Genomic DNA, 25,409 nt, shown 5'->3' on the forward strand with positions numbered 1-25,409 from the left:
ATCAAATAATTGTTTCTATACTCATCTAGCCCAACAGCTCATGCTCATGGAGCAGAAACTTGCTGTCAAGGCTGTGTGGTTTCCCCATGATGTGATAGCATGTTTATAGGAGGAAGATGTTGAGACCACAGGTGCAGAGCCATGCCACAGTCCAGGCGCACTGCTGGCCAGTCACAGGTTTGTGCCTCCTTCCCTGTCCCACCAGTTTGCAACACCGACAGCCCACCTCTGGCTGTCCATGCCTCTCCATGATCCCTGCTGCTATGAGTAAGGACGGAGGATGCATATTGCCACAGGAAAGTCAGTCAGGAAAGTGGTAGCCTCCTCCAGCTCCCAAAGTGACAATGCCATGAATGTTTCTATTTAGACCAACCATTTTTTCAGGCATTTGTAACCCCCTCTAATGTGTTTTTCTTTTTCTCTCTCCTTTGGGGTTGGAATTATTCTGGCTTTGTGGAAAAACCAACTCTGAAGTGCTCAGGGAGTGGAAACCTCCCATTATACTTTTGAAAAATAATATTAATCTTCTCTCTCCTTTTATGAAGATCTCTCTCCCCAGTGGCTCAGGACTGGAGGTAGGCATTTGATGTGGAAATAGCCCCTGCTGAAAGAGCCCTTTTGATGTGTGAGTTTCACAGGGCCAACTCCAAACCAGCTGCAGGAGACATCAGGTGCGGGCAGGGTTGGGCCCCCAAAGGTGCCCAGGAAGGACGCAGGGAAAAGGGAGGGTTGCTGCCTTATCTTGCCTGAGCAACAGGCAGGCTTTCATGACAAAGGGAGACAGAGGCATTCCCACTCATGAAAACTGCCCTTGGCCTGATTCAACCCCAGGACCTAAGGCAGGTACCCAGCTGCAGTGGGTCAGAGTGAGGGATTGTGGCTCTCAGCCATTTGTTTTGCCTTCCCTCAAACAGCTCACATAAGCACATCTATGCTGCTCCTCCTGTTGCTTTTTGCACCAGCCATGTCCTGCACCCTGCCACAGCCCACAGCAGGACCCAGTGGCTCTGGCTAGGAGATGCTCATGTTTCCTAAAAGCAGTTCTAAATCCCTTTGCCCAGGGCAAGAGAGACCTGGCATCTGCTCATCAACCACAGAGACTAGTAGGGTGTACAAGCAGCATTTGACCTCCGGAATGCCAAGGGGGAAAGAGGACAAGCTGTCTGATCCCACCACCTGCTGAGGTGCCCACAATGCCTGTGCTGAAACCCACTAACTGTGCAGAGCTGAGGCCATGGGGCTGTTCCATTAGGATAAGGATGACACGCTTAAACTCAGTGAGTGAGGAGGTGGAAGCAAGTTAGCTGGCTGACCCAGACAGCATCCACAAGCAACAGCATCCTCATCCTGCAGGGACACAGGGCACAACGGGTACTCATTTTAGGACTGAGCCACTGTCTCGGGATGCGTCTGGTGGCAAGGAACCTAACCACTCATTTGCCTTTTCCAGTCTGACATTCCTCCTAGCTCCTTATTTAGGAGTGTTACTAACCACCAACTTTGCCTCTTGTAATGCAGCAGCAGCAGCAGCAGCAAGCTTTTCTGTCCTTTCCCTGCCTCTCCTACTGTTTTCTCTTATTTAATCTCTCAAAGCACCTTTAAGAGGCGTTTTTCTGGGAGGTATCACCTAAAACAAAGTCGCATTGTGCTCGTTTGGTCAAAGCAAGATAAGAGTTTCCAAGCGACAGGGCAGTAAAGGTGGCTTCTTCAGGTGCTGGCGGCTCTCACAGAGCACACAGTGTTTGGAATGCGTTAACCCGCCAGCCAGGATTTGCATAGGTACAATAGCCTCTTCACTTTCTGGCAGCCTCCTGGCCTGGAAACTCTTGTATTGAACCTTAGACCAGTATGTTGGCCTGGTAATCAGTATCACACTATTTACTTTGTCTCTCCCCTTTTTCTTTTTGGAGACAATACCCATTTTATGCTTTGTCAGCAGAAGGCAGAGTGAATGCTTGCCCTCTGGGGCGTCCCACTTGCCCTGGAAGCTGCAAGCACCCAGCCTGCCAGCATGGCCACAGGCCATGCAAAGAGCTTGCACTCAGAATGTCCTCATGGTACCAAGAAACAAAAGGGTTTGTATTATCTCTACCAACCTTTAATGTGTGGACATGACATGGCACTTCAGGACATGGTTTAATGGCCATGGTGGTCTTAGGTTGGCAGATGGACTCAATAATCTTAGAGGTTTAATTCTATGACTGTATAATTTATGAGAGAGACCCAGCTGCCTTTTTACCCAAAAGCTTTGTCCTTGGTAAAATCCAAAGGTGTTGCAAGTTTTGTCTGATCCTTGAGGAACAGGAGAACTGCTGGACATGTGGAAATCCTGGATACAACCACCATACTGGCAGAGCTCTGGTCTAAGATGTGTTTAGCAAGGTCAGTGCTCCCAAGAGGTGGGGGACCAGGCACACACATGCTGCACAGCCCCTGTGTGCACAGGCAATAAAGCTGACGCCTTCCAAATGCTCTGGATTTACTGCTCATTGCAATGACATCTGTGCAGCAGAGACATTGATGGGCTCAAGCTTCCAGCTAATGGCCAAAATATTTACCTGGTGTGCTGAGAAGCTGAACTTCAGGGTGCAGTGGCTGATCTGCTTGCACATGTCCACCAACAGCTTCAGACAGGACTTAGTGAATCTCTGAAATTTTGATGTTCAAAAAGGACAGGGAGCTTCTTGAGAGTCCAGTGCAGAGCCACAAAAATGATGAAGGAAGTTGGAACATCTTCCTCATGAGGAGAGCCTCCTCATGAGAAGAAGAACGTTTCCACTGTGAGGGTGACAGAGCACTGGAACAGGCTGCCCAGGTAGGTTGTGGCGTCTCCCTCTCAGGAGATATTCAAGAATCATCTGTATGCGCTCCAGTGTGATCTGATCCTGCTCTGGCGGGGGGGCTGGACCAGATGGTCTTTTGAGGTGACTTCCAGCCCCTGACATTCTTTGATTCTATGATGGTGATAAAGTTGAATCACAAGATGACAGGATGTCAGGGGTTGGAAGAGACCCAAAGAGATCATCGAGTCCAACCCCCCTGCCAGAGCAGGACCACACAATCTAGCTCTGGTAGTACAAAGCAGTGTGGTGGTTTGCAGGGATGAGGGAGGTAGTTTTCTGCCTGCTTCTAGAGGACACCTAGGACTCCACTAAGCAACCGTGGCAGCAGAGACACAAAGTGAGCTCTCAGTGCACTAAAGTCCCATCTGTCCTCCAGGAAATTAGTATTCTTCTCTTGGGAACCCAGTGTTATTCAACTGAATTCCATTCTCAGGTTTGGAAATCTTCAGCAGGGAAAGAACCTTAATGCAAAGGACAGACAAAAAGAATGTTAAAGAATCTGACCTGCAAATTGCCTTTGCTCAAGCCCTCCCTGCCCATTGCCATGGCTAGACAAGGAAGGCATCACATTCATGTGCTGTTTTTAAATGCTTACCCTACACAGCGCTGTTTGCTTTATTTCCTCGCTTAAGAGTTCTGAGGCTTCTCTTCCTGCACTTATTTACTGCAAAGCAAAGAAAGCCAGGGAAAATGATCTCCAAAGCAAACAGAGCCATGTTTCCATTTGGAAAAACTTAGAGGGAAAGCGTGCGTAGCTAAGCAACAATGCATGATGGTAAATAGGTAATTTTCCAAGGCATGAATTGCATGTGGATAACTGCAAGGAAATCGGCCCCAGCCAGCACACTGTCAACGTTTGAATTCTTGGCCTAAGCCATTAATAAGAAACAAGATGACTTTTCAATACCCCTGAGAGCTCCCTGGGTTTTTATGGGGATTTTTTTTTCCCACTTTCAGTCTCCACCCAAAACCTTGGGTCGAAGTCACCATTACAGTAGCAAAGCAGAACTCCGTGCAGATGCATCGCAGTGAAGTTCCCTCAACCTAAGGAGCAATGGATCAGCTCCATCACAACCCATGAAAAGAGACAAGGACAAGGGAGTCCCATAGCAGGACTGAGGACTCAGCCATGAGAAATTTATTTCTGTTCAGGGCCAGAGGGAAGCCAGCACTCATCTAGGCATTAGTACTGATGCTTGATCTCCACCTCCCCCCAGCTGTACGTATCACAGTATCACCGTATCACAGTATCATCAGGGTTGGAAGAGACCTCACAGATCATCAAGTCCAACCCTCTACCACAGAGCTCAAGGCTAGACCATGGCACCAAGTGCCACATCCAATCTTGCCTTGAACAGCTCCAGGGAAGGCGACTCCACCACCTCCCCAGGCAGCCCATTCCAGTGTCCAATGACTCTCTCAGTGAAGAACTTTCTCCTCACCTCGAGCCTAAATCTCCCCTGGCACAGCCTGAGGCTGTGTCCTCTTGTTCTGGTGCTGGCCACCTGAGAGAAGAGAGCAACCTCCTCCTGGCCACAACCACCCTTCAGGTAGTTTTAGACAGCAATAAGGTCACCCCTGAGCCTCCTCTTCTTCAGGCTAAACAACCCCAGCTCCCTCAGCCTCTCCTCATCAGGCTTGTGCTCGAGGTCTCTCACCAGCCTCGTCGCCCTTCTCTGAACACGCTCAAGCATCTCGATGTCCCTCCTAAACTGGGGGGCCCAGAACTGAACACGTAGGGATGGCTTTGCTCACTTACCTTCCTTGTGAAACTAGATCATCTCTGCTGCAAGAAAAGGGATGTGTGGAGTGGGGGCATGTGTGGCCCTTACCAGGAGATAACATGTTATGGGTACATAAAGAGTCTAGTACCAGGATAACACTAGCTATGGGACCATAAAATTGTTCAGGAAACCAAGAATGGGAGAATTTGCTTGAAGATAAATAGGTAAGGTCATGTATGGTTGAGGGCAAAATGTCCACATCATGTAGCTGCTGCATCATGGCTAAGCATCAGGTGAAGGGAGCCCTTCAGCTTTGCATCATGTGAAGAGAACCTTTCAGCTTTGCATCCATTGTGTCAATTTGGGTAGTGTGTTTTTTTTCATAACAATTACAAATCTACAGAGTGCAAGCTTTGCATATGCAGAAGTGTTAACTTATCTGGGCTTTCCCAGAATTCCTTCTACTAGGAATGGTGCCACCTTCTAAACCAGTGCTGACAATTCAGCCTGAAGGCCATCGGGTGGGATGGAAGCAGTGCAGAGATGAGACCTTGCTTTTCCTAGATGTGCTGTTGATTTCCTCTTCCCGCTGCTTGCATCACTGTCTGTGATCAGAACATGCACTGCCATGTTTATTAAAAAGAAAGAGCTATTGCAAGAAGGTATTTAGATTATTTCTTTCCTCCCAGTTCTACAGATCCTCTTAAAATCAGACCTGAGGAATTTACAGAGCGGTTACTGTACATTCCTTGGGGGAGGAATAGGAGCAAGTAGTTCCAGTGCATTAAAGCAATGAATAGAGGAAGTGAAAAATACTTTCAATTCCTGTACAAGTGTTACATTTCAAAAACGTTCTAGGATAGGGCCCTACAACTGAGGGTGGCTTTTCTCTCTCACTTTTTCCCCCTCTGACTTCACTGAACTTGTTACAAGTCTCCTTCCATTTTGCTCACCATCTCCAAGCAACTAAATAGAGAGAGGCCTGGAACGATGACAGAGATGCGAAGTGCACAAAGGGACTGGAGTGTGGTCCGATAATTCTGTAATTGGAGCTGCTTCAGGCAACATTTTTTTCAAGCTCCTGTAAATGGGGATCGCTGAAACCCTTAACAATCAGTCTGTCAGGCTGCTTCTTTAATGCATTGCTCTGTTTAACTCTCTCTGTTTGTCACTGGCAAGATGACAAGAGAAATTAGTGTGCTGGAAAATATAAGGTAACTGGCAGCTCCACAGCCCAGCTCCACAGCCCCACAGACCCTGGGGTACGTCAGTGCCAGAGTCTGGCTCACCGGCTGCTTTGCCACCTCTATGGAGGAGAAGGAGATGAACTTGCAACCTCCTGCCCTTCCTAGGGGTAAAAGACCTGCAAAAGTACCCTGCAGCACTGTGTGACAGTTTGGGTGTTACCCACTCCCCACACTCTTATGAAATCACCCAGACTGGACTCAGCCAGCTGGAAATTAAGAAATGAAGCTTTGTATTTACAGCTTAGCACAATATACAAGCAGATATTTACAATATATACAGCTCTATACAGAAATATGCAAGTTAAAGGTAATACAGAAACACAATACCCCTTCCAGAAACCAGAGTCCCCAGGAGAGACTCCCAACTACCCTTCCACCTCCTTTCCAACCCTCTACCTTACCCCAGAGTTTGCCTTACATGCAAGGTGAGTTTGGAGGATCGGATAGGGGGTTTAGAAAGCAGAAAGATTAGTTACACAGAAAGCAAGCCAGGGAGAAAAGTACAGGCACCCAGAAACCCACACTGATGACTGTCTTATCTATGTTTAGGTTCTTGTTTTTATACATCTCAGCAAGCCTATGAGTGAAGTAGACATCACCACTGTTTCCTTTTCACAGCCTAATCTAATTTCTCTCACTAAAATAATCCAGATAGCCTCAAACTAGCACACTCTGGGACTCACAAACTGAGGAGTGTGTGGGGAAAAAGAGGTCCCTCCCATGGCTGTGGCCTCCCTGAAGCACCATTTATGCACAGCTGGCTGTGGACTAGGAATGGGGTGGGAGAGGAATTAGGTGTCCTCCCAAGGCCAAGTCAGAAACTTTTGATCAGCTGCAAACTGGCTTTATCTTCTGCTTTACACCATAGATACTTCTGGGATTGTTTAAGTGCTGTGAGTTAATGTCAGTGGTCTGGGGGCACTGGGTGTAGGGAAGGGAGCACTTGCAGTTGGAGAAGATGCATCCAATGTGTGTGTGTGAGTGGAGTGCGTGAGCACATGTGAGTGCGTGCAAGGGTGTGCTGCTTTGGAGATGCTCTGACACCTCCATTGTTCACAGCCAGCCTCTGAAATTTGGCAGCGAAGATGCCCGGAGGCTAGAGATGTACCTTTCGCTTTTCCCATGAAATTCCATTCTGGTTTGGCTGAGTTATAAAAAAAAAAAGTCTGAAAATCGCCATTTCCCTTCTGCTGCCTGCATTCCTCAGGAAAACTTTGGCAGCCTGTCAAAACAATAACTGAACGTGAACTTTCTAAAGAGCTGGCCCCGTGCTGTCTGCCAAAGCAGCAACTCAGCACAGCTCAGTGCGCCGTGTCCTTTCTCTCATCCCCACCACCACCGTGCCTACCCCCTTGCATGCCCATCCCTGGGCACCCTTCAGGGCAGACATGTCTACCCCGGGCACTGGTGGGCAGAGCATGGGGCTGGCTTAGACAAGCACAGCTGCAACAGCCCCATTCACCTCCCCTCCCCTTGCAAGACAGCAGCTTTCCACTTCCAGCCCTGACCATTACTCCTGAGATTTTGGGGGCAGAAAGCTTTGGAGCAGTGAGGAAAGGCCAGTCCAAGCCTTGCTGAGGAATACGTTTGGTCCAGATGCAATAACCTACATTGTAGACATTTATGTAAAAGATCTTAATTCTCTTAAATGTGATTTCCTATGTTAAAAGAATGTTGTTTACAATAGAAAGCCAAGTGCTTTTAAGTTAGGAAATGCCTAATGGATGATTCCTCACAAGCTCAACTCTGCATGCATTGTGCTAGACCTTTACATACGTGAGCCCTTACTTCAGCCTCCTTCCTCATTGGGTGGACATGGGAGGGAAGAAGGCATGAGCAGCTCTGGCAGCTGTAAATGAAACACTTCCCAACATTGAAGTGTTTCGTTTGAATTCTTCTGCAGACTGCACATTATTCTTTAATGCAGGTTTTGAAGGCAATGTATCATTTTCAAACCAAAGCACCCAACTTCAGCACACTCGCCAGAGTTTTTCCTCACCACAGAAATGTGGCCGCATCTAGGGTAGAGCAGGGCAACTGTTTTGCAGCCTATCAGGACATAAAGTTACTCTAAAGCAGAGAGGAGGAAGCACAGTCCTTGTTAAAAAAAAACCATTACATCTCATGTGAAAATGCAGGAGGACGCAGGGGACAAAACTGCCGCTGCTTCACATCCACTGGGGTGACAAATGCTTCGGTTTCTGTGGTATTTTGAGGGCTCAGATAATACAATTCAAGGGGAAGGTGGTGCTTGCACCATCCTCACGCTGCCAGCACTGCAATGGTTCAGGTAGGAATCTCTGCCTTTTCTACCACCACTTCTCCTTCCAGCAAGCCCTAGGTTTAGCTTGCAGCACAACGAGCTGTGCTGAGACACCAGCAGCAGTACCTGAGCAGAAGCAGACCAACCCTCCTGCTTTCCCTTGTCTTCTCATCACCAGGAGGTGAGAAACAGGCAAGAATAATCCATTAACTAAACTAAACCGCTGTGACTGGTGCTGTTACTTGCAAGAGGTGGCAGCCCTCGTGGGAAGGTGGCCACCAATGATGGGAGATATTCTGCAAAGCCTGGTGCAGCACAAGGCTAGAAATTTTGTGTAGCATTTACTGCAGGCCAGGGAGTCATCCCTTCCAAAGTGAATATAGATCTACCTTCTACAAATTCCTCTCCAGCAGCATCTAGACTTGTGATAGGGGTGGAGCTAACACTAGGATCTTGGGGGTGGCCAGGAGTCCCCAGCCTGTCCCAAATATCTCTCATAATTTTGATGTGTTTGACTGTGGATTTCAGCCCCTCTCCACCCCTCCACCTATAAAAGCCCGTTGTGGCCTACATTCAGCTGTCGGATATCACATTATCATGGCTCGGCAAAGAGGAAACCAAGCAGTTTGGCACAAATGGCTTTTCCGTGTTCAGCCTGTTCCAGCACAGGTCCTTTCAGCTCCTCCTGAAGCACATGGAAGTGCTCAAAACTTCAATATTTAATCTTGCCTTGAAACGTAAATTGTCAGATCCAAGGAAATGAAAAGCAAGTGAATGCATTGCCATCCATTCAGGGACATCAGGGAGGCAGGAGATGCTGTGCTTGCTTCGTGCCTTTCAGCCTTAGCACGGGGCATCAGGTCCCTTCCACAAGCACTGTGCCCCTTGCTGAAGCACTGCCATTATCCCCATTATGAATGCAGCTTTTCCTGACTTGGGGTGATCTTGTGCTCAGCCAAATCTCAAGCATCCCTGGGCACTCAGTATGTGCCTAGTTTTGTTTCTGTTCTGCAAGGGCTTGGATGCTTAGGGTTTGTGCCCGTGGAGGAGAGAGACACAAGCAGTGGGGATTTTACAGCGTCTAAGGTAGTACATGCGTCTCCCTCACCGCCCTCTACTGCAAGACAGGAGGTGCGGTAGCGAAGGGAGCACCCCATGCGTGCATGTTGGAATCCAAATAATCCTGGTTATATTATAAGCACAGTTTTGAAAAATAAAAACACATTAATATTCTGTTCTCTCAAGGCATTATCCTACTGTTTACCATTAGACACAATCCTTTTGCCTTAAATTGCATCTTTGATTAAAGCAGCAATGAGAGAAACCAGTGCTAATAACAAAATGTATTCTGCTTTAAATCACTAAAGTGAAAACATCAATAAGCTGTAACCATCAGTGCCGCCATGAAAATGAAGGCAACCACCATGGGAAACAGCAAGGATGAAATCCACTTTGCCAGCATAAAAGCCAAGTAATTAGGTCTTATGTGGGTGGAACTTATAATGAGGTGCAGGAAGGGGGGAAATGAATTTCAGCCCAAGCCTCTCTCCTTCCTCCCCCCACCAGAGCTACTAATCCAAGTTTGGGGACAGTGGTAGGGATGGCAGCCCTGTTTCTCAGGACCACGGGGCTGCAAAGTGGCATCTATATCTCCACCTGCACCCATCAGCTGACCCTCGTGGCACTGCTCTGCAGCCCTGCTCCACTTGCCAGCATTTGCACCCACAGTACCAACCTAGATTTCACTGGGAGGGGGGTATGCTTCAGGAGGGGCATTTCACTTTGAGCTGACACATTGCACTGGCTCAGGAAATCTAATTTAAGAATTAGAAAAAGGAATCGTATCTGGTCATCGCGGATTAACCGCAGTTTGTGGACGGGGATGTAAAATTAATTTATCTACAGCCAGTTATTTGAATCAAAGCCCTGTGCTCCTCTGCAGCTGTCCATCCCTCAAGGAGCTCTATTACTGCAGCAGCAGTGCTCTTAATCGTTTGCCACGGGTCCTCTGTACCCAGCCCTTCCCACGTACCCTTAAGATAGGTATAGCCTTTCAGTTACTTAGTGCTGCAGTCACCATCCAGCTCACCTAAGCCAGGATTGCTTTCAAGAGCTTTCTACCTGGTCCTAGAGCAGGAGAAATTATTCATAACTTTCCCTTCCATGCTTTAAAGTGCAAATAAAGCAGACAAGTTCAGTGCTGGGTTTTCTAACATTCCTTGACATCTGTGCAGCAGATCAAGGTGCCTGCCTGTCTTTGTGCCTGTGACACCAGTTGGAAGTTTCCAAAAAGGACTTTTCCTTAATTTCTCCACAGCTGTCGTTTTGCCTTTCTTTAAGGATGCTTTTGCCACGCTAAGACCAAGGCTGGCTGCCGAGCTGGCTGCATTTCTGCCTCCCGACAGCGCTTGTGGGCTGCGGTCTCAGGGTCTGGCCATCAGGATGTGGTTGGCTGGCAAGCTGAGGTTCAGTTTCAGGGATGTTTGCAGTTCAGATTTACCCCAAAGCTTGTGACAGGCTGTCATCCGGTTTCGTGCCTCTTCCCTTCGTTTCTTTCCCCTGGTTATGTTGCTAGAAAGAGTTCTGCGTTTCCTCGGAGTCACAAGCTAATTGGTGGGCAGTTATGATGCCCACCAAAATGCTCTGGTTATTATTCGGAATACACGGCAGGCAGACGCCAGGGACCTGCAAAAGTAAGGCAGGGGAGAGGAGAATCCGCGCTTCTGTCAGGGCAGGCAGGTGGCGGAGGGGTGGTGTGGCCCACGGCGGGTCGACCAGCCCAGGCCACATCAGGGAATGGGGACAGCGATTGTGCCAGCACAGGGCCTGAGCCCGGGCTCTCTCTCCTGGATCTCAACCTCAAAGCGAGACCCGAGTGTAGCAGGCAGGTCCGTGGCCCGGCCAGTGCCGCTCCCCGCCGACGTGGGCAGCGTTCCCACACGGATAGCATCAGGCCGGCTGAGGGGCGAGTCGCGTTGCCAGCCCGCGGTGTGCCCCGGACGGGGTGCAGGGCAGGGGTGCCCTGCGCCCCCTTCTGCCCCGTCCCCGCTCCGAGCCTCAGCGCTCGCCTTTCTTTGTCCCACTTAGTAACTGGGGCTCCCAGCCAATCGCCATCGAGCCGGCCGGCTTCGCTGCCAGCTGATTGGGTGGCCTGCCCGGAGACCTCTGCCAATCGCGGCGCTCGCTGCTCCCTCAGACAAAGACAGCAGCTCTGGCAACTGGGCTCGACTCCCCCCACCCCCCGCGTGTGCTCCGCGGCAGCGGCCCCTTGGCGACAGACCAGCCGAGGGACCTACCACGTCCCCCGCGCCCTTCGGAACGGAGGGTTCGCTAGGAAGAGGCAGCGAGCAAGGCGGCCGCGGTGGTGAAAGCCAGCCGGGTTAAAGAGAAGTGAGGAAATCGATTCTGGGTTTGTGCCCAGCTTCTTTCTGCACGTGTCTCGACGGCGTGAAGAGGAACCGTATCCCCTTCTACTTTTTTCCTTCCCCCTCTCCTGTGCCCGGTGGAAGCGCCCGCTCGCACCACCCCCTCCCTTTACGCCGTCCTTCTCGAAGGGGTTAAAAAGCCGGCGCGAAGCCCCGCCCCCGGGGCCCCTCCCGCTCCGCGCCGGCTGGGGGCGTGGCCTCGTGTTCGTCAAGAGGCGGTTGGCGACGGTTGGGCCCCTCAGAGCCTCTTAAAATGAAAGCGAGCGGGGCCGGGCGAGCTGCGGAGAGCCCGGGGCTGCGACCCGACAGAGCCGCCCGCTGCCGCCTGTGCTGCGCGGGGCTGCCAGCTGAGCACGGCGGGCCACGACGCCGCGGGCTGCCCGCCCGACGCTGAACCGAGCCCGAGCCGGCGGGGGACCGCGGGGCCGAGCGGCCCCCAGCGCTGTCCGCCCCGCTGTGGGCTCCGCGCCCGCCGTTATTGTTGCCCGCCGCCCCCTCCTTTCTCCTCCGCCGGCGGAAAGAATTCATCCAGAGCCCGAAGTCTTCCCCTTTTTACCCGTTTCTTCTCATCCTCTTTCCCCTTTTATCTCGGGGTTTTGTTTTGCTTTCAGCCCGGTGTTTTGAAAATACCCTGAAAATGGCGATTTTTTAGGGAGACTTGAGGAAAGTGGCTTCTCTGTGGAAAGGTGTCTTTTTAAACAAAAAGAAGCACTCCATATAATATATATATATATAAAATATATCGTTACCTACCAACCTTGGTTCCTGCAGGGCAGCTGCCGGGGCGGCTTGTGTTAGTGGGGTTTTCTGATCTAGCTTAATTTTTAGGGGTTTTTTTTTGTTTGTTTCTTTCTTTTTTTTTTTAATATCTTTTTTTCCTTTGCTAGAAGTGGTATTTTAGAGCGAGGTGGATCCTTCTCGCCTCTTCCCCGGACTCCTCCTCCCCCCTCCCCTCTTTTTTTTTTTTCTTTTTTTCCCCCTTTCTTTATTTTTAATTCTCCATTAAAAGCCGAGAAAGCCAACCTCTTATTTATAAACCTGCCGGGACTTGACTGTCGCGATGTACAACACGGTGTGGGATATGGACCGCGATGACACGGACTGGAGGGAAGTCATGATGCCCTATTCCACTGAGCTGATATTTTACATTGAGATGGACCCTCCAGGTAGGGAGCTGAAGCCTGCGAGCCTGCCTCTCCAGCCCTGGCAGCGGGTCGGTTAGCCTCTCATTCTACCTCCCTCCCCCTGCCCGTCCTCCTCCTTCCTTGCAGACTTCTCCCGTTTGGAAAAGAAGGGGGAAATCTACAGAGGGAGAAGAGGAGGCGGGGGGGGGGGGGGCGGAATCTGTTGTTAAACTTCACTAAACTTTTCAGGGACTTGAACCTGCTGGCTCCTGGGCAAAAGTATTGTAATACTATTTTTGGTTTGTGGGGCTTTTTTTTTTTTGGGGGGGGGGGGAGGGGAGGAAGATAACGGCATTTTATGGTGCCTTTCAGGTGGTGGAAGGAGGCAGGAGAGTTGCTAGCTGCCCTTCTCAGGAGTCTCCTTCTTTTTAAGCTTTTATTGAAAATCGTATATTTGGGCCGTATTCATTTCTAGGGGAGCGTTTTTATTAGCCTCTTCACCTGTGTGCCTTTATGTGCCTGTAACACTTTGATGGTTGTGATTTACCTACATCCATTCAGTTCCAGTTTAATCGCTTTCACAGTCTCTAAGACCCTTTTCTCTGCAGCTCTCTTCCAGCATTGACAGATGAGGTGTGTTGTCGCTGGCTTTCAGTGCTGGGGGGGGGATAATACTTGGGAACAGGCTGGAGTCTATCCCTGGAGACACTGTTACTTTGATAACACTTAATAACGTTGTTCAAAAGGGTTTGATGCAACTTTTCTTTTTCCCTCTGGGATGCCAGTGCTGAAAATAGGAACATGTTTTGTCCCTTGCTCGCATGAAGTTTTTATATCGGACAAAAAGTTTCTTTTGTGCCTGAAGAGTGCAGGAAGGCTTGCAAGGAGAAGAGGTGGAGTCGTTCTTTGGTACTAAATTAGAGTAAGCTTAAATGGGTATGGCGAAACTGTATACCTGTAAGAGTCTAACAAGCTGAGATCAAGTGTGGTAATTGAAGGGCTTTTATGTTCTCAGGTCTCTGATCTGTATAGCCAGAAGTTACAGTAAAATATGCATCAAAAGTCTTAGCCTGCAGAGAAACTGATAGCAAATAAGTGCTTCTAAGTGTTTGACGTAGCATGTACTGCTAGACTTCAAAAATGTGCTTTTCAGTCTGTGCTTGTCTCTAAGTGTGGTGTAGTCTCTTTGTTTCAGTGCAGTGAGCTGCCTTTTTTTCCTATAAGTATATAGTGCTTTAAAAGAGGAGTAGGCAATCATTTTGAGATTTTTGGATCTCAAGGATCTTATGCTTACTACTCCTGGTAACTAATGCTTTAAAAATTGGACAAATCTCTCAGGATGCACAATACTAGTCACTCATCAAATTCTTGCATAGCTGACACTACCTAATTTTAGATGCTGCTCCTGAAAGCCTGAGTTCAGTCAAATCTGTTTTCTTCTGTGAGTTTCAAAGGTTATCCTTCTTGCAAATATTTTTCATTTTAACTATTCATGAGGTTAGTATTTGTATTTGCTTGTGTCAAGTGAATAAAAACTTGAGTTCTATAATAGATGACTTAAAACAGCTGGTGTGGGGTTTTTTTTATTGGAAGAAAAAAACAAAACCTTGAATGGCTTAGTTCGAGGAGGCTGCTGAAAGGGGCTGGCCTAACTGAACTGGTCAGAACACAACTCTCCAATATTTCTGCAGGAATTTGGCTGTGGAACCCTGCAAAGTTTACATTAAGCAGCAGTGCTTCTGTCACTTATAAATGCCTGTATTTCCATAATTGAAGCCCTGTTGTCACAGATCAAGGCTTTACATGGTCCAGACGCCAGTCAGCACAATGACTTAATGTTATATGATGATCCCTGAAGTGTTTAGTAACTTTGTCTTTCATATTTTTAAACTAGAAAAGCCAGAGCCGGAAAGGATGCATGAGATGATCCCCACATGCCTGTCCTGATTTCATAGAATGACAACTTTTTTGCAGGGGGAAGGAGAGGAAAGGGTGACAGAGCTAGTCTGCCTTTCTCCTGTCCAGAGGTGGGGTGGGGAGGAAAAGTATTTTCTGATCTGGAACGATGGATCATCTCTAAGGGGGAGTGTGGAGGTATTTATTTGGAAGGCTTAAGCATGCCTTGGGATAAAGGTGCTGCGTTTGCACCCTGTAATAAATGCAACTCCATTTGGCCTGCTTCCAACAAAAATTTGTGATGGTTTTCAGTATAGCATTCCCCTGCACGGTGACTGGAGTTCCTGAGCAGCTGAATGGTGGCAATATGTTTTCTCAGCAGCACACGAACTAACAATACGCAGCGAGTGTCCCTGCTGCCAAAGGAGGCAGCGCAGTCTTTTGTTCACGGAACTTGCATGGAGAGATCCCTGGCTGGCCTTTATGCTGCAGGACTGGGCACCGACTGATACTGGGAGCCAAGTGTCTCAAATCACGCATGACTGCTCGTGATTACATTTTAGTGCATCTAAACTTCAGGCAGAAGACAAAAGCAAGGTGAACATAATGTGCAGTGTCACCTATAACCTCCAAGTCAAGGGTAGAGATACTGTTTCTTGTTAAAGGCCAGTGGACCTTTAATTTATCTTGGCAGGCTGTCTTAATACCCACCTTAGTGTTGCCCAATAATAATGCAGAAATAAAATCCTGTCATGGCAGGCAGCCTGCAGCACAGCCATAGCTTCTGTCAGGCCTCAGTGCACCTGCACCAGCTTATCAGTGTGCTTGTGTTTTCTGACGAGGGCTGTAGGTGTAAATGGATGCTCAGAGCAGATCCTGAAGCCTTGCAGCCAGAAGACTTGCTCAGAAGTTCAAAATAGAAATAAAGTTGATGCCTCTTTCACACAGGAGGTTTTCAGCTCCAGCAGAGGCAGGGCCAATCAGCAAGAGATTGCTAGCTTTTAGTCTATCCCAAATGTAGGAGTTGGGACAGTTTTCCTAAATAAAGCCGTGGGAGTAGAGGATCAGTTCTGCCAGTCTTGAGCAGCATGCCTTGGAGCAGTGTGCAGCTAATACAGGGGCAGCAGTGGTGACAACCAGCAGGGAGACTCCTCTTACCTAATGCTCTTTCCTTCTGCTTGCATGGCTTTTGGCATCATAAAGTGTATCACTGGCATAAGGTAGGATCTAGGTGCAACTAAACTTCCAGTGCCTGAAGGCATAACTGGAGCCATCACTTGCCTATAGTTAACGTAGCTTCTACACATCTTAATGAGGATTAACTTGGGTTATTATGGCCATAGCAGCATCATATATGCTGGTTCTGGCATTAGGAAACTGGCTGTCAGGGACTGACTTGCATGTTTGTTCCTATTGTGGGTAGTGGTGTCTGAAAAGACAGGGAAATAGGTTACTGGTTTGAATTTAGTTTTGATTACCTTTGCTCAGGTCTGGAAAAAAAGTTATTGCTCTAAGTTAAGTTTTTGAACAGAGGATGTTGAACTGGACAGCAAAAGTTACCAGAGCACCTAAAGTATAGCTACCTATGTACCATCTTTCATCTGGTAAGTAGGACTAAGTAATGTCTTTTCCTCTGTAGATCTGGGATGTATTATCAGTTGTGTTGATGATAAAATGTGTAATCACTGAATACATTTTGTCACAGTTGGATGAAAATCAGTAAGTGTTCCACTGGGATTTCAGACACAGATGTCAGCAGAGATATTTGGCTCAACTACAAATTAGAGGTTAGTTTCATTTGTGTGTATTATGAAGAAACCCACAAGTTTGAAGGAGGTTTACTAGTGCAGAATTGGGCTCTATCTGTTTACAAATAGTGTTTATGAACAGAATAGGTGTTTGTCCTAAAGATATACAAAAACTATCCTTTGTAACCCTTTTAGGCCTGAATAAGACCATCTGCACTTATACTTCCACCCCACTGTCTTCCTTGCATTATGTGATGCACCTGACTTTAACAAGGCCACTGCTAGATTTTTTTCTTAATGATGGAGAGGGAGAGCAATGATCTGTAGGCTTCTTAATTTAGTCTGCTTTACAAAAGGAGCACTGCCATTGTATGAGTGGGACAAGTACTGAAAGGAAAAAGTGATTTATTCATTATAGTTTCTATTTTCTTCTCATATATAATTTGACAACCCTTGTTTTAGAGGAGTGATACTAAAATTGTAATTTGGAAAACATAGGGTTCTGCTCTCAAGGGCAATGTTTACTCATACCAGTCATGCTGTATCATTATCAGTGTTAGAGTGGAAACTGAATGTGGCTTCTCAGTTGGGGTTTGTGGTATGCTTAGCCAGATGCAGGTGATTGCTGTGTATCTATGCCTAAGTAGTTTTCCAGTAGGAGAGTAGTTGCAAATTTTAATAGTGTTGTCCTTTGGCTTATCAAAGAAAAGTTCTGGTCTTACACATCATTAAAAAACCCCACCCAAACAGTATCTGTACTAGTGCATACATCATGTAATCAAGACAGCAGCACTGTGGCACCAACTGTCTTCATTGCAAATTTATGTCTTGTTGAAAGTCAGGTTTCAAATAAAAGCAGATATTGGGAGTTGAAGGTTTCTTCATTACAGAAGGGAAACTTCTGCAGACAACTTCTGGATAGAGCAGGGAATAAATAAGGCTCAGTCAGTTGTATCTGCGTATCCTGGAAAATGGTTTTGAGTCTCAGTTCCTATGAGTACAGTGATGTGAAATGCTTGTATCCTGCTTGTTAGACCTTGATTTCTTTACTGTCCTTTTAGTTTAATGCTTGCTGTAACATTTTTTTTTCATCTGATTGCATTTTCAGGCTTGCTTTTGTGTTCCTTATGTTTGGTTTGGTGGCTCTAACTCTTAAATTGCTCATCAGCTTTCAGTTAAATACAGGAACACAAAAATCATCATTAACGTAAAATGAAACAATGCTTTTCTTGAGTTGGGAGAACCTGCTGTAAAAGGTGGACAGTTTTGTTTATCAAGGCTTTCAGATGATGTAGGAATAGTCGAGGGGGGAAGCTTACTAAAGGGAATTGTTCAGTTCTGTAAAGCTGTAGGTTTATGCAAACTGAAACATGGGAGAAGGTTCTGAGAAGCAAGCAAGCCCTTCACCACATACTTGAAGGCAAACCCATCAGGTGTTATATTTGCAATTATTGTTCTGAACTACTTTGTGTTATTGTGTGGTGCCTATACCAAACAGGAGTTAGTCACTACCTTGCTTCCTTCTACCTCACCTGCATAAAAGAAGACTTGTCTTGGAGTTTCCTTTGGGAAAGACTGGTTTCTCAAGAAGCAGAGTCTCTGCCATTGCCTGCATGGTATCTTATTACAGAATGAAGCTACTTGGGCTTATCTTTGCTCTACAGCTTGGGAAAACAGAGAGACGTAGCTGGTTATACACATTTGCACCCAGTACTAAAAGCAGTTGGGTGCCTTACATCCTGTCATGTTGGTTGTTTATTGAATAATTTTTTGGGCAGAGAACTAGAGACTACCGGAAACAGGAGCATAAAGAATACTTTTATCAGTATTCTGTATGTTTTAAAGCTTAGGCTTTATTATTGTTAAAAAGGCTGTTAACTGTGTTGAAACAGGTTGCTGTAAACTTGGCCCAATTAAAGCAAGAGGTGTGTTCTAGCTGGATTTTTGGAAACTTGTTTTTGTAAAGTAGGTTGCTGAGTAATGCTTAAAGAGCAGTCTCTGCTCGTGTTCTAAGTGCCCCTATGGAAATGAGTCAGATTTTCTTTTTTCTTCTGCTTTTTATCTCAATTTCTCCTGACAGGTTAGAAACTGCACAATAGCTAAGTAAGCAAGAATTCACTTCACAAATAAAAACTACAGTATATGAGCTGGTGCTGGGTCCCCAACACTCTGAATAGATCTTACCGCTTCAGAAGGTATTGTCCTTCATCTTTGCTGTGTCCTCTACTCAACAGACAAAGATTTTGCAATGTTTCAGTTAATATATTCCAGTACCTTAAGTTCTTCTGAAGAAAAGTGGCTACATACAGGGAGTTTTATAAGAATTCATACAGTTCTTTGAAAGTGGAGATGAAATACTTCAACTGCTTCAACCTATGACTGCTTCTAACATTTACCTGACTCTACTAGTTTTTGTGAACTGCAAAAATCATATTTAAATGATTACTTCCTAGGACTGTTACTTTATGTAAAATCAGATATCCCTGAAGCTGATGTGTGGTTATTTAGGAAAGGCTTGAAAATGTCAGGTTTCTCAGCATAAATGTTGGGGTTTTCACAAATCAAGAAAAAGCCTGTATCCCCTTCATCTTGTTTGTTCTTTCAATACTGAATAACTTAAGGTTTGGACTCCTGTACTTTAGCTCAGTTTTTGCCTTTTAAACATCAGCTTTCCATTTCATTCTATTATCTGCTACTTACTATCCATTACTTTCCTTTTCCTTGTGGGGAAAAAAATATCCCCAGAGGCTTGTTTTATTCAGGGTTGTTATCTTCTGTAGCCTTATTTTATTCTAAGTTTCAGCCTCTCTAGATCCTAACATACAATGCTATAGCTGATCATCTTTGTTTCTGGAGGCATTATATCTTTCCTTGCATCCCTGCCCTCAAAAAAACTCTGAAATCAAAGTTGCTGCAATGGAGCTACTAGAAATCACTGTGATGAAGGCACACAGCTCACTGCTCAGTGGGTGTGTTTTTCTACGTGGGCAGTAGAGCATACACTTCAACAGCTGCACCAGGAATATGTTTTAGAGGTGAGATGGATGAGAAGTTCGTTGACATACTGTGTATGTGAGCCTAAGTTTGCACATTGCAATTAAATCTCCCAGACTGGCAGTACTCACATTGCATTGCACTCTATAGTCATCTTGGGGACATTAGAAGAGTCTAGACTGTTGGGCCTCTGAGCAACTTCTCCCAAGTGTCAAATTATAAGTCTTTAAGTTTGTGGCATCTTTACTCTGATTCATCTCCTGTCTCTGAAAGTAGTCTCTTGAAGGAGATACAAACAAGCTTGTATCAATGAGATGAATGTTTAAGATCCTTTCTGTTTTGAAGGGCACAGTACAGTCTCACTGGTCAGCTTTGGGACAGTGAAAGAAGTTAAACTGCTGCTGTGAAATGCATTCCATTATATACTTTGGAGATCACCGTGCACTCAAGTGAGGAGATTGAATCCATTTCTTTTGTTACACCTTGAGATCTCAGTATGAGCAATGGCTCAGCGGTCTAAACCTGGTTAGACAACTTCACAGAATCGCAGAAACATCCAGGTTGGAAAAGACCCTCAGGATCACCAAGTCCTACCTATAACTCTACAAGATCCACCTTAAACCATATCCCTAATACCACATCCAAAAGACCCTTAAACACATCCAGGGTGGGTGACTCAGCCACCTCCCTGGGCAGCTCATTCCAGTATTCTCTGTACTTTGCTCAGGGTACTGTGTAGAACTGCATGGGTTGGGACTTCTGCATTGGTGGAACTTCCTTCAAGATGAAGGTTCTTTAGAAAAGATGAGTGACACAAAGTACAACAGTTTTCCTCTGAATACTTGTCAACTTTCAAAATCCTTCTAGAGTGTTGATTTGAACTGCACCTTTTGATCTTGATTTAGATGGCTCTGTTAGCAGTTTAGTGTTGAAACGTTTCTGCTTTAACTAGAAAATAGTTTGACATAAGCACAAGAGCAGGTACAGCATGAGGAACAGTTTTGCATACTGCTCTGAGCTGATGGTAAGCTGAAACAAAATGCTGCTTAGAGCAGCAGGTGTCACATGTTATTTACAGCTGTATTATTGTTATTTTTAAGTAGGCTCTTGTGCAGCAATCTTCTCAGTAGTGTCAATTATTTCTGTGATTTGGCTCTCTTGTGAGGCTTCTACCTGACGCTGGACAGATGGCTAGTCTTTGAAATACCTGGGGTAAACAGCCCTGGGCTGTTTGTCTTTAGAATGGTTTTTCGGTTGGCTTTGGTGGGTCTCCTGATCTAGTGTATCACATAGGCCTGACTTCATTCTCCATCTTCCACAGTGAAAAGTTCTTAGGTCTCAGTCACTATGCTTATAGTAGATTTTATGGATTTTCCCAATGGCAGGACAGGGGCAATGGGTGGAAGCTGAGACATAGGAGGTTCCATGTGAACATGAAGAAGAATGTTTTCACTGTGAGGGTGACAGAGCACTGCAACAGACTGCCCAGAGAGGCTATGGAGTCTCCCTCTCTGGAGATATTCAAGAACTGTCTGGATGTGTTCCAGTGTGATCCTGCTCTGGCAGGGAGGCTGGACCAGATGATCTTTCAAGGTCCCTTCCAGCCCCTGACATTGTATGATTATGATTCCTTGCTCTTACCCAAAACTCTCTGTATTGTCCACAGTATTTTTTTTATGGCTCTTTGAAAACCCTACCTGTGAAGGGGCAGGCAACATGATGTGGTATTTCTTTAAGTGAAAAGGACAGTCTGCTTGCTCCTTGTGTTTTATGTTTATTCTTATTGTATAGTCTTCTAGGCCTTTCACTGAATACCGTCAAGTACAGCTGTTCTTATCAAACAGCTGAGATTTTCATGGATGCTAAAATGTCTGATGCAGATTTTCATCCCAGGAGTTGGTAGAATCCTGAGTCTGGCTATGGCATAAAACTGTTTCTTCCTGAGGTGAGTTGATCATGTGATGCTGAATAGTGACAGTCTTTGAGTGATGAAACATGGCAAAAGCTCTAAAAGACTGTTATTGTTTTGATAGCCAGCTTATTAGTAGTGTGCTAATTAAGCTTGGCAGGTAAAAGAGCACTTGTCCCTTTTTATCCTCTTCATGTTAACTTCGGGACAGTCACTTCAGTCCTTTTGGTGATGGTACAGCTGTTACACTATGCTCTGGGTTAAAAGGAAAATTGCGTTGATAGAACAGTGAAAATAATTGGACAGTTGAGGGGCTTGGGCTTTGCAACTTTATGCAAAGGCTGGAATGAAGAGGAGACACTGTTACAGTGCGCAGGTCCAAGATCCCAGTGCTGTTCAGTCTGACAGCAAGCATCTTCCATTGTTTCCACCTCAGCCAATGAAGTAACAAGCCTTTTGAAGTGCTCGTGAAATGCCCTGAAGAACTCTGAATTTGAGCCAGCCTTCTCTTCGTGCTGTCATTCATTGTTCTGCAGGTGTCTCATAGTAGATAATATTTTAACCTGTGCAGTAGCTGTGGATGCTCATGAAGAACAGAGTGCAGCAGAAGTCTGGCAGGCTGTAGGAGGTGAAACAGTGATTGGGAGGTGTGGGAGAGGACTGGATAGTTGAGGAGTTTTCAAACAAAATATACCTTTATCAAAAAAAGCCAATCAAAGCTGAAATACTTCTTAAAGGTGTTGGTTTTATGAAAGTTCATAGAAACACAAGCAAAACTATAATGGAAGTGTTTTCATTGGAAGCCTGCCTGGCTGTCTGCCAACTTGTCTGCTGGTTTTTTGTAATGAGATATTGAAAGACTTCAGTTCTTTGAATGTGTCTTATTCTTTGGCATCTTGCCTGTTTTGGGGGAGGAGAGTGAAAGTATGAGCATGCCTGAGGTTCTGTGGCCAGCAATAATGCGATCGAGTGGCTTCCTTCTCCGTCCCTTGAGAAGCCCTCAGTGCATGCTAGCTGCCCTTTGAGGAAGGGCAGCTTCGAAGGGCATTGGCACTCAGTACTTTGCAAGAGGGGTCTTGGCAAGAGAACTGAGAAGCCGAGATGCAGAGCTGCCAAGATAACTTACCTGCCAGTGGTGGAGAATGAACTGCTGTCAGCAGGTGTGCATGACCCTCCTCTTTGTCAGCTGTGAAATCTGCAGAAGCATGGTGCTGTTGCCCTGCCTTGCACATGCAGCACACGGGTACTCTGAAATTAGGTGCAAAAAGCACATAATGCTTTTTTCCCTCAGATGTCTTCAGGGAATCTCATGCAGCTATGACAAGTACAGCACTAATGAGGGAGAGAAAGATCTTGAGGCTTTGCCTTGAAAGTGTTAAAGATAAGACTAGAGAGAGTAGTTAAAGACTGAGGGGATTTCTTTCTTAATTAAAATATTTTTTTAAAATACAACAACCCCCCACACCAACAAACTATCCTGCATTTATGTTCCAAAACCTTATCTATACTTCCAAAGGGAAAACCCTACTGCCCTTAAGGGCTATGTCATTAAAAAGTTAACCTAACCATGGATCACTTGTGTGTTTCCATAGTAATGACACTTTCTAGAGCTTTGTATTACAGTTTGTAGGGGATCTGCTGCGTGTCAGGCTTTTTGAAGCTGGGTAACTCGTTCAGAAATCTTCTGATCAGTTTTCTGCTTTTCACTGTACAGTGGGAGAGTAGACAGAGGGCACCAGAAGGAAGTCTAGCAAACAAGCTCATCGAAGTGTTGCGTGACTTTAAAATTGACTTTGAGTAGCTGGTAGCTGTGATTATTTGTAACAGCGAGGTAGAGTTACTGCATTTTAAGTTGCTATGCTTTTAAGTACCTGGCCTGCAAGTATTGAGAAATACTAGAAGATACACATTCTAGAGACGTTCTTGAACTAAGTGGCATCTGCCTTAAAACTGCAAATCATAGTTTAATTGACAGGTTTATCTTGTATGTGAATATTGCAGATGGAAGAAGCAGGCTGCTTGAGTGAATGATGGGTGGGATGTAGTCCTTGAAGACCCAAGGCATTCTACTTAAGTTAGTGACGTTGAATAGGCTCTCACAGGGCTCAGTGGCTCTTATATGATATAAACCTGTGACGTTTCCAATTCAAATCCTGACTAGGAGGAGTGCATATGTCATGGAAGTCATGGTGTACTTGGAAGTGAAATTCAGGATTAATACAGGGCAATGTTTTTTCTACAAAAGGCCCAATTAAAAAAGAATTACAGTGCTAAGCATCAGACACTTGCCAGCTTTTCTTTATTGTCTTGATCTTGGAGGTGGTTTGAATTTCAGGGAATCAAGGCAGTTAAATCTTGAGTAGCTTTTTAAAAAGCAATTGTAGGCACTCAAGAAATTATTAGAAAAATTAGCCTGGCAAAGCCTTGATCAGTAGGCTTTTCTGCGTGGTCCTGCACGGCAGCTCTGCGGAGCAGCTCAGATGAAGCTACCTGCTGGAGCCGCACGGCAGCCTTCGGGCCCTGACGTCACAACATCCGATTGCGGAGCTGGCCGCATTGGCTGCCGCTGCCTCTGCTCCATCACCAGCTCCTTTTTATTTCCACCCCCCCGCCCCGCTTCCTGAGTGACACCAGTCTCGGATTGGGATTTAGCTCAAACTGGGCTGTTCGGGGAAGCTAGAGGAACTAGAGCTGCTGAAGAAAGAAAAACCAGAGATGCTCGCTAGTGCATGAGGGAGAGCCAGTCTGCTGTCAGCACTATGCCAGGTGGTCACTGCAGGCTGAGCCTGATCTTGGGAATGGATGGGTCCAGCTGAGCTGTTGCCTTGTTGCCTTTTGGGTTTTGGAAAGATCTGTGCTGTAAAGCTGTCCTAGAGACACTGTAGGGAAAGGATGCTTGTGTATCTGCTGCTAACAGCAGAGTTCTTTATTAGAACAGATAGATGCATTGTGCTGTTAATCATTTGTGATCAATGTTCTTTTCTGTCCCAGGAAAAAGGAGGCAAGTAACCGTTAGAATCTTTCACTCTGATTAAAGCTTGTTTTGAGATAAAGTAAGATTATGCCTGTGGCTAGATCAGAATTGGACCCAGTGACATGGAAAGAAACACGTCTGCTCTTGAAAGCATTTCTGTTGACTTCAAGCCAACCTTATTTTGCTGTAGAATTTTAGCTCTCTAATGTTCATCGAGTACAGTACATAAAACTGTTGATTTTTGTATAGGGTATTCTGGTTTTGTTGTTGGTTTGGGGTTTTTTAATTTAAAATCTTTAGGCTTTCTGTAGGTTCTCATAGAAACATCAAAATTTCTCCTAGCATGGTGGTTAGTAGTGTCTAGGTACTAATAAAAACTATTGTAGAATGTCTCTTTTAGCAGCCCACTGGGCCCGTGTTTTGAGAACAGTTGGGTGGATGCTGTGTTGCTGGCAGCAGACTTGCCATGCTGTTACAAATGTTTCACTTGTGTCATCACAGCTCCTGAACTATGCTACCTTGGTGCTCAGTTCTCCATTTGTCCAGACTACAGTCCTATCAGGCTAAGAGGGCAGGCAAGAAATGCTGAAATGGGTGGGTATGTTACTCTGCTGGGTAAAGCAAAAGTAAGGGCCTGGTTCTGTATCCAATACAGGGGAAAATCTATCACAACTCAAAGAGCTCCAAGTATTAAAAGTAAGGAATTAGATCCATAGCTCTCTGGAAACAGGATCCACCCTTGCAAATACTTCTGTATTTTTAAAATGTGCAAGCTATTAAAAAGCCTTTTTCAAAAGTCTATTGTGAAAAGAGCTGGCTTCCATGAGTCAGGTTTTACAGGAACTGATCCAAGCCTTATTCTTTTCCCTGGAAGAATTTCCTTCCAATTTTCTCATGCAGAATGAAGTTCTGCAGACACCCCCCGCCCCTGTAGCGGGAACTGATACTTACCTATTAAGGGAAAGAAGGGAAAAAACCCCACCTGTAGTAAGGATACTTGGTGCAATGTCTAGTGCTCCGTGTCAGTATGTCAAACACCCGTTCCTTACCCTTCTGGTCTTTGTTAGCTTGCTTTTCTGTGCCCAGTACCTTGGAGTGAGTCCTAACAAAGCTGCTAAATAATTCCACAGTATATAAAGGAGCAAGACTTAATCTTACAAGGAGGGCTAGAGAAGTATTCAAGTACTCTAGAGAATACTTGAAAGACTCTTCTGAAAAGCCCCTATTACCATTGTAAAACAGGCTTTTACACTGAAAAATAC

The 25,409-nt window shown here is 45.9% G+C and overlaps 1 protein-coding gene and 1 long non-coding RNA gene across 3 annotated transcripts in view; one reads left to right on the forward strand and one right to left on the reverse strand.

Moving 5' to 3' along the window:
- PIK3R3 (phosphoinositide-3-kinase regulatory subunit 3) overlaps positions 1-25,409 on the forward strand; it is an 84,711-nt gene that overhangs the window by 39,454 nt on the left and 19,848 nt on the right. The window contains exon 1 of one of the 2 annotated variants that reach the window (XM_064147644.1): positions 11,712-12,668. The exons of the other annotated variant lie outside the window; for it this stretch is intronic. Within the exon in view, the coding sequence (XP_064003714.1) occupies positions 12,563-12,668 (106 nt within the window). The 5' untranslated portion in view covers positions 11,712-12,562. Of the gene's footprint in view, positions 1-11,711; positions 12,669-25,409 lie in introns of those variants that run through there. 2 annotated transcript variants of the gene reach the window in all.
- LOC135177531 (uncharacterized) lies at positions 7,576-11,599 on the reverse strand. Its single transcript, XR_010303089.1, has 2 exons — positions 11,374-11,599; positions 7,576-10,762 (listed from the first exon to the last, which is right to left on the reverse strand). It is a non-coding gene; the product is annotated as an uncharacterized LOC135177531 (long non-coding RNA).

The sequence above is a fragment of the Pogoniulus pusillus genome, chromosome 8 (assembly GCF_015220805.1).
Source record: "Pogoniulus pusillus isolate bPogPus1 chromosome 8, bPogPus1.pri, whole genome shotgun sequence".
Classification (NCBI taxonomy): domain Eukaryota; kingdom Metazoa; phylum Chordata; class Aves; order Piciformes; family Lybiidae; genus Pogoniulus; species Pogoniulus pusillus.